General features: G+C 34.5%; 1 protein-coding gene across 4 annotated transcripts in view; it reads left to right on the forward strand.

Annotated features, from left to right (window-relative positions):
• The window catches only part of DOP1A (DOP1 leucine zipper like protein A), a 110,661-nt gene that overhangs the window by 25,379 nt on the left and 68,654 nt on the right, over positions 1-16,628 (forward strand). For all 4 annotated transcript variants that reach the window (XM_079938758.1, XM_079938757.1, XM_079938760.1 and 1 more), the window contains exons 2-5: positions 274-477; positions 3,350-3,531; positions 9,922-10,092; positions 12,355-12,544. In XM_079938758.1, the coding sequence (XP_079794884.1) occupies positions 340-477; positions 3,350-3,531; positions 9,922-10,092; positions 12,355-12,544 (681 nt within the window). In that variant the 5' untranslated portion in view covers positions 274-339. The remainder of the gene's footprint in view (positions 1-273; positions 478-3,349; positions 3,532-9,921; positions 10,093-12,354; positions 12,545-16,628) is intronic.

Below are 16,628 nucleotides of genomic sequence, written 5' to 3' on the forward strand. Positions count from 1 at the left end.
ATATGACAAAGAAATAACATGATTTCTAAAATGAAATAAGTACAGGAATATTTCCTCCTTTATAAATCCCTAAGTCCTCACAGCCATTTTTCCAGTTCCTAGAAAGCAACACATGAGTAGTTATCTTTGAAGCTGTCTTTGAATACTTCCATGAACCTGCGTACTAGCTGACTGAAGTTTTGATCACTCCTAACTCAAGAAACATTTAAAAGTTAGCCATTAATTCTGAACCCATTTTAATACTTTACTTTGTAACTTTGGTTCCTCCTGCAGACTTTTTTTGTAGGTGATGATTTTACATGACTTTGGAATTTGCCTCTAGTGGGACGCTGTGGGAGGATGAACACAGAAGAGCTGGAGTTATTGAGTGACTCCAAATACAGAAACTATGTAGCTGCAATTGATAAAGCACTAAAGAATTTTGAATACTCCAGTGAATGGGCAGATTTGATATCGGCACTTGGAAAACTTAATAAGGTATGTCTGTCTTACTCATTTTATAAAATGGAGTAAAAATCAGAAATCTGCATCTGTATTTACTGAATTTCTCTCAACTTTGAAGTAAAGAATTTAAAAACATAACTAAACCTCAGAATTACTTTTGACTCTGCTATTTTACTTCATGAGTTGCATGCCTATATAGTCAGACTTTTTTTTTTTTTTTGAGGCCAAAACCACAACAGTACTTGAAAAATATAGTTATTCCTTTATTACCTATAAACACAAGACTAGGAAGCAAATATGCTAACCATGAAGGTTAATAAGTTCCTGTAAATGAGCATCAGATATGGTTCTGGAGTTCCTAGCAGCAAAATGAAAAATTGCATGTGGAAAGCTACTGCTGTGTCCTTTCCAAATGGTATGTAGCATTAAGAAAACATTTTATGTCCAGACAGTTCTTAGTTATAGTCAGTACTTTTTACAAAAGTGACAAGCTGTTGCTTAGGCCTTGGAGCTTGGCCTTGAATGATCCTTCTTCACATGTCTGGTTGTTATCCACTGTTATTGTGGTGGCATCACTGATCAACTTGTAGCTTTAAATTTTGACCCCTTTTTTTTTTTTTAACTTAGATCAAAATTTTCTCACTTCACACACATAGTTTTTATTTTGGGGGCTTTGGGGGTTTTTAATAGCTGTTAATTGAATACAAATGCTACTAAATATTAAGTGGACTAGGGGAGCAGATATGAAGGGCGAGCTCTTCCGGTAACTATTTTAACATCAAACAGTTTGGCATACAATTATTAGGAAAGAAATTTGTCTTAAAATACATACCAAGAACACTAGTTTTCAACCTCATACTATAGATAATTACCCTGATATCTTAAAAAGAAAAGCCTTAATTTCCAATGCCAAGGATTTATCTTAAAATTAGATGCACAAACTTTTGTTTGACATGTTAACTTCTAACATTTGTCATTTGAGGTTTGATAAATTCTCAAAACTTTTACAATATCCCCAAGAAATTGCATCCAAAAATATGAGTTTGTTTAAAGGTAGTTAGGTTCTTTCTTGTCCTGAAGGGTCTCTTTCTGAAGATTTATTAGGAAATACGTGTAAAAGCAGTTCATTAAGTTGTGGAAATTAATTTGCCTAATTAAGTACATAATTAGTTTTTTATACTTTTTTTTTTTTTTTTTTGCGGTACACGGGCCTCTCTCTGTTACGGCCTCTCCCGTTGCGGAGCACAGGCTCTGGACGCGCAAGCTCAGCGGCCATGGCTCACGGGCCCAGCCGCTCCGCGGCATGTGGGATCTTCCCAGACCGGGGCACGAATCCGTGTCCCCTGCATCGGCAGGCGGACTCTCAACCATTGCGCCACCAGGGAAGCCCCTAGTTTTTTATACTTAATCAGTATTCATGAAAACAGATTTCACTGTATCCAGATAATATAACATAGGATATACAAAGCATTGGTGAAACTTACCTAAAATCATGGTGAAACAAGGCAAGGGTTATATATCTATAAATTTGTTGAAGATAGTCTAAATATGTTTTAGTATAAAATTTTATTTATTAATATACTAAATTATGCCTCATTTATACAAGTTTTCTAACTGAAGTGCTTTTAGAAAATAGTGCTATATTTTGGTTTTTAAAAAAATTTTTTTGGTATCAGTAGAATTTCTTTATTGAGGCATTTTGTGTTACACATCATTAAGTTTCCTTCTACAGAAGTACTTCTGATAATAATTATACTTTTCTTTAAAATATATGTAAATATTGATTCTTTGCTCCTGCATCCAAAATTCAAAGTAATATTCTAGAAATGGAAGGCAGCTAGTTTCAAAAAATAAAAATATTTTGTAGTTGGAGTCTTATTAGTGTTGTGCCCTTGATTTGCTTTGCATTCGTAGGTCTAATTTTATTTACATTCGTTACATCCAATTTAAAACTGGATTGAAGGCTTGTAGTGGGAAGAACATTGAAAATGTTATATCTAAGTGGACCTCAGACCCTCCGCTTTTTTTGTGAAATGAAAAATCTAGTGCTTCTCTTCTGTACTGCCTTTGGCAGATCATTCGTTTTATATATTTTAACCTCAGTTATTTTTTAAAATAAAGGACTTCTTTTGTGTTTCATCTAAATTCCAGTTCCAGTCTATTATACTGTATTCATTCTGAGTGTTCATTTTCTAGTATTCTATCAGCATTTTGCCATAATACTCTGAAGAACTGCATTTGTAAGTCTTTTATCACTTAAATAATTAATCTCCTTTGAGTGATTTGTGAGATAGCATCTTCTTCTATAAATTCTGCCTTGACCATCATCTCTAAAGAAATGTAGTGGCTGAATAAATACAGCAACATGTATTTGGCCCAATTGGGAGATTAGTAAAAGCAAATGGGCAATTATAATCTCATGTATGTTCTTGTTAGCACTAGAATTACTTGCTATAATATGATATAGTACAGCAGTGGTTGTTCCTCTTCCAACAAAGTATCTATGTTGAGGTTCGATTTTCTTCATGTATTTCAAACAGTGTATCAAAAATAGGTTGAAGGCTGACTGACATTAAAGATTTGCAGACATCTAAAACGGTGCCTTTCTTCTGAACAAATTTGTTTTGGAAAGTATTGTTATTTTTCATAAAAATGTTATTTCTGTTAACACGTAATGAGTTTATTTTTTTTAACAAATTAATAAATATTTTTAAATCCTCAGTTTTAATTTTAAATCCAGTATTGACAGATGTAACTGACAAAAACAAAAGTTTTTTGACATCCTCTATAATTTTTTCAGAGTGTAAAGAAGTCCTATAAGGGTTTTTGGTAATACTATGCTAGAAAATGGAAATAAAATGAAATGTAATATTTTTCTCAACTGAATTAAAATGTTTTCTTCAAGGTTTTACAAAATAATGCAAAGTACCAAGTGGTACCCAAAAAGCTGACCATAGGCAAACGCCTAGCTCAATGTCTACATCCAGCATTACCAGGTGGAGTTCATCGGAAGGCACTTGAAACATATGAAATTATCTTCAAAATCATTGGACCTAAGCGACTTGCCAAAGATCTTTTTTTATATAGGTGAGAATAATTTTACTGTCTATTTGCATGTAAGTAAAAAGTATTTATAGCTATTTTATGCTTTTTGCAGTAAAAGGTAAAAAATTGAAAAGTCCTTAATGATGAAAGTTTTCAGATGTCAGTCTTAAATATTTTGATAAATAAATACTTAAGAAAAATTTACAGTATTTCTTTCTTTTTTTTTTTTAAGATTTATTTATTTATTTAGGCTGTGCCAGGCCTTAGTAGCAGCATGCAGGATCTTCATTGCGGCATTCAGGATCTTTTAGTTGCAGCATGCGTACTCTTAGTTGTGGCATGCGGACTTCTTAGTAGTGGCATGCGGACTCTTAGTTGCAGCATGCATGTGGGATCTAGTTCCCTGACCAGGGATCGAACCCAGGCCCCCTGCATTGGGAACGTGGAATCTTACCCACTGGACTACCAGGGAAGTCCCTAATATTTCTTAATACAAGAATTTTTTCCTTCTCAGATGTCATTTTTGAAAAGTTTATTTTTTTTCAAAATTGTTGAGACTACAGAACATTCTGTGTTTTTAAGCTAGAGAACTACCCTGAGAAAAAATAGATACCTTGATCTCTTAGCACCTTTCAACATAGTTGACCATTCTCTCCTTAAAATAGTCTTTTTCTCTTGCCTTCTGTTATACTTCATTCTCCAGTTTTGTTACTTTCTCAATCTCCTTTACCAGCCTTTTCTCCTTTCCCTAAACTCTACATATGGAGTTCCTTAAGGCTTGCTTAGTCCTGTACCTAATGTTTTCACTTTATATTCTCTCCTTGGGCATGCTTATCCAAGCCATGGTTTATCTTTTATGTGCAGACTCCCAACTTGGTATCACTAGTGCTGACTTCTGCTTTAAACTCCTGGCTTACTCGCCACCTCAGTGTGGATCTTTAAAGGCAACTGAAGCTCAACCTGCTCCAAACTAACCTCACCTTCTCCCATAAACCTGGCCATCTGCAGTGCACTAAAGCTCAGTAAATGACACCACCATCCATCCATTTACACCTGAAATCTCAGACTTACACTTGACATCTTGTTTTCTTTGCCCATATTCTCCTTCCTCTCATGAATATTCTGTCACTAAGAGTTCTATCTCATGGTGGTTAAGAGCAGAGGCAGTGGAGTCAGACAATTCATATTTACAGCTAACTGGCTCTGTGATCTTGAGCCATTTTCTTCACCTCTCTCTGTATGTATTCTCATCTGCAAAAATGGGAATAAGATGATCAATTTCATAGTATTGTTAACAGAATTAAGAGAGTTAATATATGTAAAGTGCTTAGAACAAAGTACAGCATGTAATAAGTACTCAATAAATGTTAGCCATTGTTCCATGTTCCAAATACATCTACCTCTCTCTACCCTTGCTGGCAGCATCCTCACTAAGTAAGCATTATCTCTAGCCTGGTCTTTGTTACTGGCCTCCGAATATTCATATAACATCTGTTCTTATTCTCTTACACCCTTTTCTCCACATAGTATCAGAGTAAACTTTTTAATACATTGAATAGGTAATGTCATTCCTCTGTTAAAAACCTCCATTGACTTCCTCCTGTCGCTTAAAAACAGAATTCAAAGCCCTTACTATGGCTTTTAAGGCTTTATATACTTTGGCCCAGTCTGTGTCAGTGACCTCTTAACTCCTGCTACTTTCTACCCAGTTTACTCCATTCTGACAACATAGGTCTCTGCTTATTCTTCCTCATTTTCTTTGTTTTCTTCACTCTGTAATGCTTTAATCCAGGTCTCTGATCGAATATCAGCTCATAGAAGTCTGCGTATTTACTTCTACATCTTTGTCATTAGTACTCTGCAGTTTTACTGTGATGTATTTAGAGGTAGATATCTTTTTCTTTATCCTGGTTGGGATTCATTGGGATTTTAAAATCTGTAAATCAATACCTTTCATCAATTCTGGAGTCTCTTTAAATTGACTTTACTCCATGTATTCTCTCTTCCTTTTTTGGAACTACGATTAAACATATGTTAGAACTTTTCATTCTGGCTTCCCCATATCTTATCCTCTCTTCCATTTTAGTTTGATGTAGTCACACTTGTTTAGTTTTGCTTTTGTTGCCTTTGCTTTAGGTTTCTTATCCAAAAAAATCATTGCCAAGGGCAGTGTCAGGGAGCTTTTCTCTATGTTTTCCTCTATATTTTATGGTTTCAGGCCTTATATTTAAGTCTTTAATCCATTTGGAGTTAACTTTTGTAAGTGATGTAAGATAGGGGTCTAATTTCGTTCTTTTGCATGTGCATATCCAATTTTCCTCTATCATTCGTGACATTGGTGATGCAGACATCCTTTTTTACTCTGGTTAGTCTTGTCATGAGTTTATCAATTTTGTTAGTCTTTTTAAAAACAAACTTTTAACTTCATTGATCTACTTTACTGTGTATGTGTTTTCTCTTTCTTTAAATTCTGCATGGATGTTTTAAAAATAGAACCTAAAGTCAGTAATAGGTATTTTTAATACTAATAATAAACACTATATTACAAGGAACAGCACTTTTTAATAAAAAGCTGAAAATTGCTCAGTTACATGTAATAACTGATCAATTCCTTTCTTAAGGCAAGACTTTTCTTATATAACTCATGCCTACTACTTTTTAAACTCTTAAATAACAGAAAGTTTACTTTAAGAAACAGCTATTTTACGAAGTTGCAGTATATCTAATTTTATTAGCAATATAAGAATAATATATAATGCTATATAAGAATAATAAATTAATTCTAGAACACCATGTCTAAATATGGCAGACATTCTTATATACACATACCTTATGGAGTAAAATTGTTATTGTGTATTTTTTAGAAGTATAGCTAATTTAAAAACTAAAGTTTATATTAATGTTGGACTTTTTATTTTTTATTAAGTAAGTTAATCTCAAGGTTTATGCTTTAACATAAATACAAATACTTTTAAAGTTCTGTAACCTATGATAAAATATCATATTGTGTCTTCAAACTTATTTTTTTTAATATGATACAGTACACAGAGGTGTTACTAAGAAGGCTAGACATGTAGTTTGAGCAGCGTAAAATATTAAATGGATATGTAAAGTAAACTTTTGATAATACAAACCCAGACTTCAGGCTAGAGAGATTTTAGAGCAGTTAGTATTCAGGTGGCAGTTGAAGCCAAGAGAATGATTGAGATCACCCAGTACGTTGTGAATAATAAGGAGGGTAAAGGAATGAGACCATTCTGTGAATACTTAGGAGTCACATTATTTAAAGAGCAGGTGGAGGAAAGTAGTCATTGAAAAGGAACAAGAAGAATCAGAGCTAGAAAATGTACCAGGAGACAGAGCTCACCTGAAGCCAAAAGGGGAAAGAATTTCAAGAGAAAGTTGTGGTGAATAGTATCAAATATTACTGGCACATGAAACAGTAGGGACTGAAAATAGACCATCAAATCTGGCGATTAGTAGACATTGGTGACAGTATGGAGAACAACTTTAGTAGAGCAGGTAGAAGTGTCATGATTGAAGATCAGATGGAAGGTGATAAATTGGGAGGAGTGCTTTTTTTTTCCCCCCAAAAGTTGAAGTAGGAAGGCAGCTTCAAGCCAGGAGGTAGTTAAGATAAAGGTTTGGGGATTTTGTTGTTGTAATTTGTTCTCTTTTGAGAGTCATAGGAAAGATTTAAGCACAATTGTCAGTGGAAGAAGAAAGAAATTACAGGAAAGAAAAAGGATGGTAGATAAAGCAGGGCCCTGGCAAAAGGAGACGTTGGGCCCTGGGGCAAGGTAGCTTTGAAGAGGTTACTACTGTAGCTTTAAGTCACACTGTACTACCTAAAATTGAAGGCGGGAAAATGGCGAGCTGAGGGAATTCCCACTAGATGACCTCTGTTTTCTGTATAAAGTAGGAGCAAGACAGATTCTTAATTCATTTGTTAAGCACTTTGCAAGTGCAGGACTTGGTGTTAAGGATTTAGGATACAGAAATAAAAAGAGAGTCATGGTCTCTTGCTTTCTGATATTACAGAATTATCTACTAGAATTACTCTTTTTTCCCCCAGTTTTATTGATAAATAATTGACATTCCTCACTGTGTAAGTTTAAGGTGTACAGCATGATGGTTTGATTTACATATACTGTGAAATGATTACCACAATAGGTTCAGCTAATATCATCTTTTCATATAGATACAATAAAAAGAAAAGAAAGAAGAAAAGAATAAAGGAAAAAAAATTTCTCCTTATGATGAGCACTCTTGGGATTTACTCTGTTACAACTTTCCTGTATATCATATAGCAGTGTTAACTGTAGTCGTCATGTTTTACATTACATTCTTAGTACTCAATTATCTTATAACTGGAAGTTGGTACCTTTTGACCACCTTCTTCTAATTCCCCCTCCCTCTACCATTGGCTCTTGTAACCACAAATTTGATCTCTTTTTCTATGAGTTAGGGTGTTTTTTTGTTTTGGTTTGGTTTGTTTTAAGATTCTACCTATAAGTGAGATCATACGGTATGTCTTTTTCTGTCTGACTTATCTCAGTATAATACCTTAAAGATGCATCCATGTGGTTGCAAATGGTAGGATTTCCTCATTTTTATGGCTGAATAATATTCCATGTGTGTGTATGTGTGTGTGTGTGTGTGTGTGTGTGTGTGTGTATACACACACACACACAACTTCTTTATTCATCCATCAGTGGACACCTAGGTTGTTTCCATGTCTTGGCTATTGTAAATAATGCTGCTATGAACATGGGGATTCTTTTTGAGTTAGTGTTTTTTTTACCTTTGAATATATTCCCAGAATTGGAATTTTTAATTTTTTGAGGAATCTCCATACTGTTTTCTATAGTGACTGTACCAATTTGCAGCCCCTCCAGCACTGCACAGGGGTTCCCTTGTCTCCACATCCACACCAGCATTTGTTATATCTTGTCTTTTTGATGATGGCCCTTCTGCCAGGCATGAGATGTTATCTCACTGTGGTTTTAATATGCATTTCCCTGTTGACTAGTGATGTTGAGCATCTTTTCATGTATCTGTTGACCATTCATGTATCTTCTTTCGAGAAAAGTCTATTTAGGTCCTTTGCCCATTTTGTAATTAGGTTATTTGTTTGCTATTGAGTTGTACAACTTCTTTATGTGTTTTAGATATTAACCCTTTATCAGATATATGGTTTGCAAATTTTTTTTCCCATTCTGTAGGTTGTCTTTTTACTTTGTTGATGTTTCCTTCTGCTGCTGCAAGGAATAGCATTACTTTTTTTTTTTTTTGGCTGCACTGTGTGGCATGCAAGATCTTAGTTCCCCGACCAAGGATCGGACCCTTGCCCCCTGCAGTGGAAGCGCAGAGTCTTAACCACTGGACCGCCAGGGAAGTCCCTAGCATTACTTATTATTATCACAGCAATAGAATTACTTACTGTTAGTAAAAACAGAATTACTTATTAGAATAAGTGTTAGGTTCTATGGGAACATCAAATAGGGAGCCTAACGTAGTCTAATTAGGAGACAGTCTCCTCAAGGAAACAGCTTAGGCTGAGTTCCTGAGTCCTAGGAATCATCCAGACAACAAGGAGGTTGTAAGTAAGGGAGCAGGAATTGTATCTTTCAGAGCAGCATGTGCGAAGGCCTGCTTGCTAACGAGGGTGTGGAAAGTTCTAAAATGAACTTGAGAGGAATTCTTCAGTGTAGCTGGAGCAGAGGGTGCAGGAGTGATATTGGTGAGCATACATTGTCTCTATAGAGGTATGTAGTAGCAAGATGTTAAAAGCCACATTAAGCATTTAGACTATATCTTAAAGGCAGCAGGAAACCAGTGAAAGGTTTTATTGAGAACAGCTGCTTCAGGGCTATCCTGAAGCAGTACTTGGTAAGACATGATGATTGAGAGATGATGATTGAGATACCTTGGTGATCTCTTCTAAGGAGCTATCTGATGGAGATGGAGAGAATTTATTATATTCAAAAAATATCTAGGAGGATGGCTTGGAGAGAAAACTTGGTAATTGATTCCGATTTAAAGTAGATTTTTTTTAAAAGGGTCAAGAGTCACTCTAAGATGTATAGCCTTTGGTCAACCAGATGGATGCTGATGCCATATTTTGAAATGGAAATTACAGGGGAAGGATCAGGATTTGGGGCAGGGGGAGGGAGGGAACTCTGTTTATGAATTGTGAAATTTGAAGGCCTTGTGAAACAGCTAGGTGGCCACTGGGTTTATGAGTATGAAGCTCAGGTGAGAGACCTAGGTTGGTTTAATGGATATAGAAGGCATCACTATACAGGATACCATTTTAAGCTGAGCAGTATAACATTATTTCATTTTTTAAAGATTTATACACACATGTTGGTACATATGAATTAATATTTTATAGTTATTTTATCCCCCACTTTTATTTTTATAAAACAGTTCTGGACTATTTCCTCTTCTTGCAAATGCTGCCATGTCGGTGAAACCAACATTGCTAAGTTTGTATGAGATATATTATCTGCCTTTGGGTAAAACACTGAAGCCTGGTCTACAAGGATTGCTAACTGGTATTCTTCCTGGCTTAGAAGAAGGATCAGAGTACTATGAGAGGTAAGATAGTACTGTTATTGCTGCAGCTAAGTAATCAAAGTCATGGATTTGTCAGCAAGCATCCTTAAATCAGTAATATTAGCATCACAAAAACTAATTATTCTTGACACGTCAGTATATCACCTGAAGATTTTTATAGCAAAAAAATTAGTGTGTCTAGTTTGTGTATCACACTGAAAATTTAGCTGAGTAATAAGAGCACAGACTTGGAAGGTAGATGGACTGGGTTCAAATCCTAGTTTGACAGGCACTGTGTGAGCTTAGGAAAGCTTTTTCAACATTTCTGAACTTTATTGAGTTTTCTTGTATATAAAAAAGCATAACCTATTTCATTGTGTTACTATAATATTTCAATATCACTTAGTCTAGTGCCTAGCACATAAAAATCACTCAAAAATTTGTGACCCATAATTTAAAATAATAGTACAATAGATAGGACATTTAAATTAATAAAATGAATGGGAAATTGGGCCATGTACCATCAATTTTTAAATTGTTAATGGTGGAAAATAGCCTAGCACCAACCTATTGACATGATACTCTTGATATTTTAACTCTTCGAAGAAAATGATTTGATCTGTTTTGGAGCCTATCATTTCTTTGGAAGTTAATAGTGGTAGACAATGCAGGGTAACGTTAAGTATCTTAAATCTCTGTTACTGATATTCTTACCAAAAAGGAAATTATGAATTAAGGTGGCAGAAAAAGAAAATGCCAAACTTTCTTTACGAGTACACATGATTTAAATTTAAATAATTTATTCCAGTGCATTGACCAGCTACCCTTTTATTATATTTCATCTGCTCCCATAATGCTGTAAGAATCTAATCCTGAAAATATTGGATTACTCTTATAAGCTACTTTGAGAAAAAATACTTTAGTCCTCAAAACTTATCATTTACTTTTATTAACTTTTTTACTTACTTGCTTACAAGTTTAGAAACACAGTATGAGATTATTTTATTAAGTTTATAAATCAGTCTTGTTTTAAATTGTTTTATTAATTCTCCTAAGGGAAGCATACAATGAATACCATTTCATAAATCTGCTAGTTATAATTAAAAATTTAACGTAGAAATTGAATAATGGTCTTTATGACTGTGGTATCTCTATGATTTAATCTTGTTATGTGCCTTAGTCTTTTGGGCTGTTGTAACAAAATACCACAGACTGGGTAGAAATTTATTTTCAGAAATTTAGAAATATTCAGAAATGCAAAAATTCAGAAATTTATTTCTCACAGTTCTTGAGGCTGGGAGTCCAAAATCAAGGTGCCAACATGACCATGCTCTGGTGAGAGCCTTCTGCCTGGTTCATAGCTGGAGCCTTTTCCCTATATCCTCATCTACTGGAAGGGACTTTGGAGCTCTGTTGGTATTTCTTTCATAAGAACACTAATCTCATTCATGAGAGCTCTACCCTCATGACTTAAGCACCTCCCAAAGGTTCCACATTCTAATACCATCACTTTGGGGGATCAGGGTTTTAATGTATAAATTTTCAGGGGGCATAAACATTCAGACCATAGCAATATGTTTTGCCAGTTATTTCACACAAGTTCTATAAAATGATATGAAAACATGTTCTTTTAATGCATAGTTAAATTGAGGCTAGAAGGGATTACAGTGTTAGTATTAAATCACATAGTAAGTTAACAGTAGAACTCATCATCAGATTCTCTTGATTCTGAATCTGCTTTACAGCAATGTAATAATTTTTGTGTATTGCATTGTTTATCTTATGTTTAAAACAAATGAAAGGTAATTCTTTAAATGCAGTTCTTAATAGAGCAATAATGCATCTCTGATTTTGTCATAGGATAATTCATTGAAATAGTGAATTACATAATGTGATTTCAAAGAGAAGGAAATATTTGGAAATAGCCTTTAAAATTTTGTAGAAACTCAACAGAAGATATGTTCTGCTATAGGATTATTATTAACTATAATGTATGTGGGTTTAACAACCCACTGAGGCAGATGGGACTTGTGGTGGTGTTTTTGTTGTTATCTTCATTTTACGGTTGAGGAAACCGAACTGAAGAAACACTAAGTGATTTCCCCAGATTACACAGCTAGTAATTGGGAGAGCCAGGACTTACACCCCAGTTCTCTTACTCTGACGTGTATGCTTCTTCCCATCTATGGAACATATGACTACGGCAGGGATGCTTTCATACATTCTGGGAGAGGATAATGATTTGTGTTTAACATCGTGAAACTGAATATTTCCATTTTTCAACCACTTTATTTTGTACCTCAGAACAAACACATTATTGGAAAAGGTTGCTACTGCAGTGGACCAGTCGGCATTCTACAGTGCCCTCTGGGGTAGCCTTCTAACCAGTCCTGCTGTGCGTTTACCTGGAATCACGTATGTTCTTGCCCATTTGAACAGGAAGCTTTCCATGGAAGATCAGCTTTATATAATTGGCAGTGATATCGAGCTAATGGTAGGTATACATGTGGTTGCTCATTTAACTCATACTTCTTTATAGCCAGACACAAAATTCCAGATATTGAGAATCGTGCCACGAATGAAGTTCCTGTTTTCATGGAGCTTACATTTTTCATCAAGGAAACTTAAAGACCAAAATAGTTGCTAATTATTCTTTTGAAAACCTACAAAGTTTTTTCATGGAAAAGGAATTGTTATTTATATGTTATCTTTATTATCTGTTATTCAAGCAAATAAATGGTCTTTATTACCATCTTGCTAACTGATTAGACCATTGTTAACATAGCCACATTCATTATATTATCTCGAAGTGTACCTTCTGTTGGATCATAGATTTCTTTATAGGAAAGACAGATTTTAGACAAAGTGATAGCCAGATTCTGTATGGGATTTATGCAAAATGATGTATTACTAAAGCAGATAGTGAAAGATAGTTGAAAAAAATCACATTGATTGTTTGCTTATACTTTTTAATTTCAAGGTTAAGAACAGAAGGAAACCTTTTATCTCTGTAGAGTGCTGTACTCTTAAAATGAGCAAGGAGTGAAAAACAAAGAATCCCTTAAGGGTCATTTTGAAATGTTTAAAAAAAAAGGTTGTGATTAATCATCCTTTACTTTTTCCCCACATGATTATGAAATGACAGATTTTTATGCAGATTTTTGGTTATATGTATTAAAGTGTAATTAACATACACTGAAATTAACTCATGTGTACAGTTGTATGAATTTGACAAATACATACAGTCATTTGTCAAATTCATACATACTATACATACTATAGTATACTATACATACTATATACATATATACATACTATAAAATCAAGATAGAGAACATTTACATCACCCCAAAAAGTTCTTTTCTGTCCCTTCGTAGTCACTCTCATTCCCCTACACTCCCAAGTCCTTGTAAACACTGATCTATTTTCTATTCCTGTAGATTGTGCTTTTTGCAGAATGTTACATAATAGAATCATGCAGTGTTAGCTGTTGTCTGGTTTCTTTCACTTTGTACGTGTTTGAGAATCATCCATGTTTTTGCATGTATCAATAGTTTGTTCTTTTATATTGCTATGTAGTATTGTATGAATATACCATAGTTTGTTTATTCATTCACTGATTAATGAACATTTGAGTTCTTTCCAGTTTGGGGCAGTTATGAATAAAACTAATATAAACATTTGCATACAGTTATTTATATAGACATATGTTCTTTTTTTTCCCATTTACAACTATTTCTCTTTTTTTCATATTTATTTATTTGGCTGCGTTGGGTCTTGGTTGTGGCACACGCAATCTTTTGTTGCGGCACACGGGCTTCTCTCCAGCTGTGACACTCAGGCTCTAGAGCGCATGGGCTCAATAGTTGCAGGGTGTGGTCTCTCTGGTTGTGGTGCACGGGCTCCAGAGCATGTGGGCTCAGTAGTTGAGGCATGCAGGCTCTCTAGGTGCGGCGCACAGGCTCTAGAGGCTGCAGGCTTAGTTACCCCGCAGCATGTAGGATCTTAGTTCCCCGACCAGGGATCGAACCCGCATCCCCTGCATTGGAAGGCAGATTCTTAACCACTGGACCACGAGGGAAGTCCCTCTTTTTTCTACATTTTTATTTTATATCGGAATATAGTTGATTTATAATGTTAGTCTCAAGTGCACAGCAACATGATTCAGTTATACATATACATATATCTATTCTTTTTCAAATTCTTTTCCCATTTAGATTTTTTTTTTTTTTTTCGGTACACGGGCCTCTCACTGCTGTGGCCTCTCCCGTTGTGGAGCACAGGCTCCGGACACGCAGGCTCAGCGGCCATGGCTCAGGGGCCCAGCCTCTCTGTAGCATGTGGGATCTTCCTGGACTGGGGCACGAACCCGTGTCCCCTACATCGGCAGGTGGACTCTCAACCACTGCGCCACCAGGGAAGCCCTCCCATTTAGATTATTACAGAATCTTGAGTAGAGTTCCCTGTGCTATACAGTAGGTCTTTGTTGGTTATCTGTTTTAAATAAGTAGTGTGTATATGTTAATCCCAACCTCCTAATTTATCTCTTCCCCCCACCTTCCCCCTTTGGTAACCATAAGTTTGTTTTTTAAGTTTGTGAGTCTATTTCTGTTTTGTAAATAAATTCATTTGTATCATTTTTTTAAGATTCCTTATATAAGCAATATCGTATGATACTTGTCTTTCTCTGTCTGACTTACTTCACTTAGTATGATAATCTCTATGTCCATCCATGTTGCTGCAAATAGCATTAGTATGATAATCTCTATGTCCATCCATGTTGCTGCAAATGGCATCATTCTCTTTAATGGCTGAGTAATATTCCATTGTATATATGTACCACATCTTCTTTATCCAGACATATATCCTTATTTCTTGAGAAAATACATAGGAATGGGATTCCTGCTTTATAAGGTAAATATATGTTTAACTTTTTTTTATAACAGCTTTATTGAGATATAATTCACATACCATGAAATTTATCCTTTTGAATTGAACAGTTCAGTGGTTTTTAGTATATTCACAAAGTTGTACAACTATCACCACTAATTTGAGAACATTTTCGTCACCCCAGAAAGAAACCCCATCTGTACCATTAATCACATCACATTTTCCCTCACTCCTGTCCCTAGCAACCACTGTCTATATTCTGTTTCTATAGATTTGCCTATTCTGGACATTTCATATAAATAAAATATATGATATGTAATCTTTTATGAATAGCTTCTTTCACTTACCATAATATTTTCAAGATTTGTTCATATTGAAGCATGTACTTCATTCCTTTTAATAGCTGATTAATATTCTGTTTGGATATAGCACATTTTATTTATCCATCATTCAGTTGATTACAGTTTGGGTTACTTCTCCTTTTTGGCTCTTAAGGAATAATTCTTTATGAACATTCATGCATAAGTTTTTGTGTAGACATAAGTTTTTGTATCTTCGAGATATACACCTAACAGTGGGATTACTGGGTCATATGGTAACTGTGTTTAACTTTTTGAGGAACTGGCAAACTCTTTTCCAAAGTTACTGTACCGATTTACATTCCAATTAGCAATATACGAGGGTTCCCTTTTCTCTACATCCATTTCAATACTTGTTACTGTCTGTCTTTTTTATTATAGCCATCCTAATGGGTTTGAAGTGTTATCTCATTGTGGTTTTGATTTGCATTTCCCTAATGATTAATGATGTTGAACGTATTTGTGGTTATTGGCCATCTTTAAATCTTTGGAGAAGTGTCTGTTCAAATTCTTTGCCCATTATTTAAATTGGTTTATTTCTCTTTTTGTTGTTATGTTGTAGGAGTTCTCTATACATTTTGGATATTAAATTCTTATCATATATATGATTTAAAAATATTTTCTCCCATTCAGTTGTCTTCTCACTTTCTTGATAGTGTCCTTTGAAGCACAAAAATTTTAATTTTGATCAAATCCAATTTATCTGTTTTCTTTTTTGTCATTTGTGCTTTTGGTGTTAGATATTATCTAAGAAATTGTGTCTAATCTAAGCTCAAACAGATTTACTTTTATATTTTCTCCTAATATATGTTTTAAGGTTATAAGAAACTACCAAACTATTTTCCAAATGTATTGTTACATTTCCTTTTAATGAGTTAATGGAAGTTTTAAAGAAGTCATTTTTTAAAATTTCTTTAAAAATCAAGTGCCATAATTGGATAACTGTTTATAATACATCACAGTCAAAGGACTAACCTCCTTATTATTCAAAGAGCTACGTAAATAAATAAGTAAATATTAACAGTCAAGTAGGAAAATTGATTTGAACAGAAAGTTAACCTAAGGAAATAAAAATAATTCAAAGGTACGAAAAAATTCTCAGTGTTATTTGTAAGAAGAGAAATAAAAATTTAAACTGTATGAAGATACCCATTTTCATATATCAGATTGACAAAAACAAGAAACGTGTGGGTTAACATGGAAAAACAAATTGTCACACAGAGCTGGTGAGAATATAAATATACATAACCTTAAGACAAAGCATTACACTATTTAAATTGCAACTGCGTATATCACAATATCTGGCAATTCTGCTTTGAAAGATTTATC

The sequence above is a fragment of the Stenella coeruleoalba genome (genome assembly GCF_951394435.1).
Source record: "Stenella coeruleoalba genome assembly, chromosome: 12".
In the NCBI taxonomy this organism is placed as follows: Eukaryota; Metazoa; Chordata; class Mammalia; order Artiodactyla; family Delphinidae; genus Stenella; species Stenella coeruleoalba.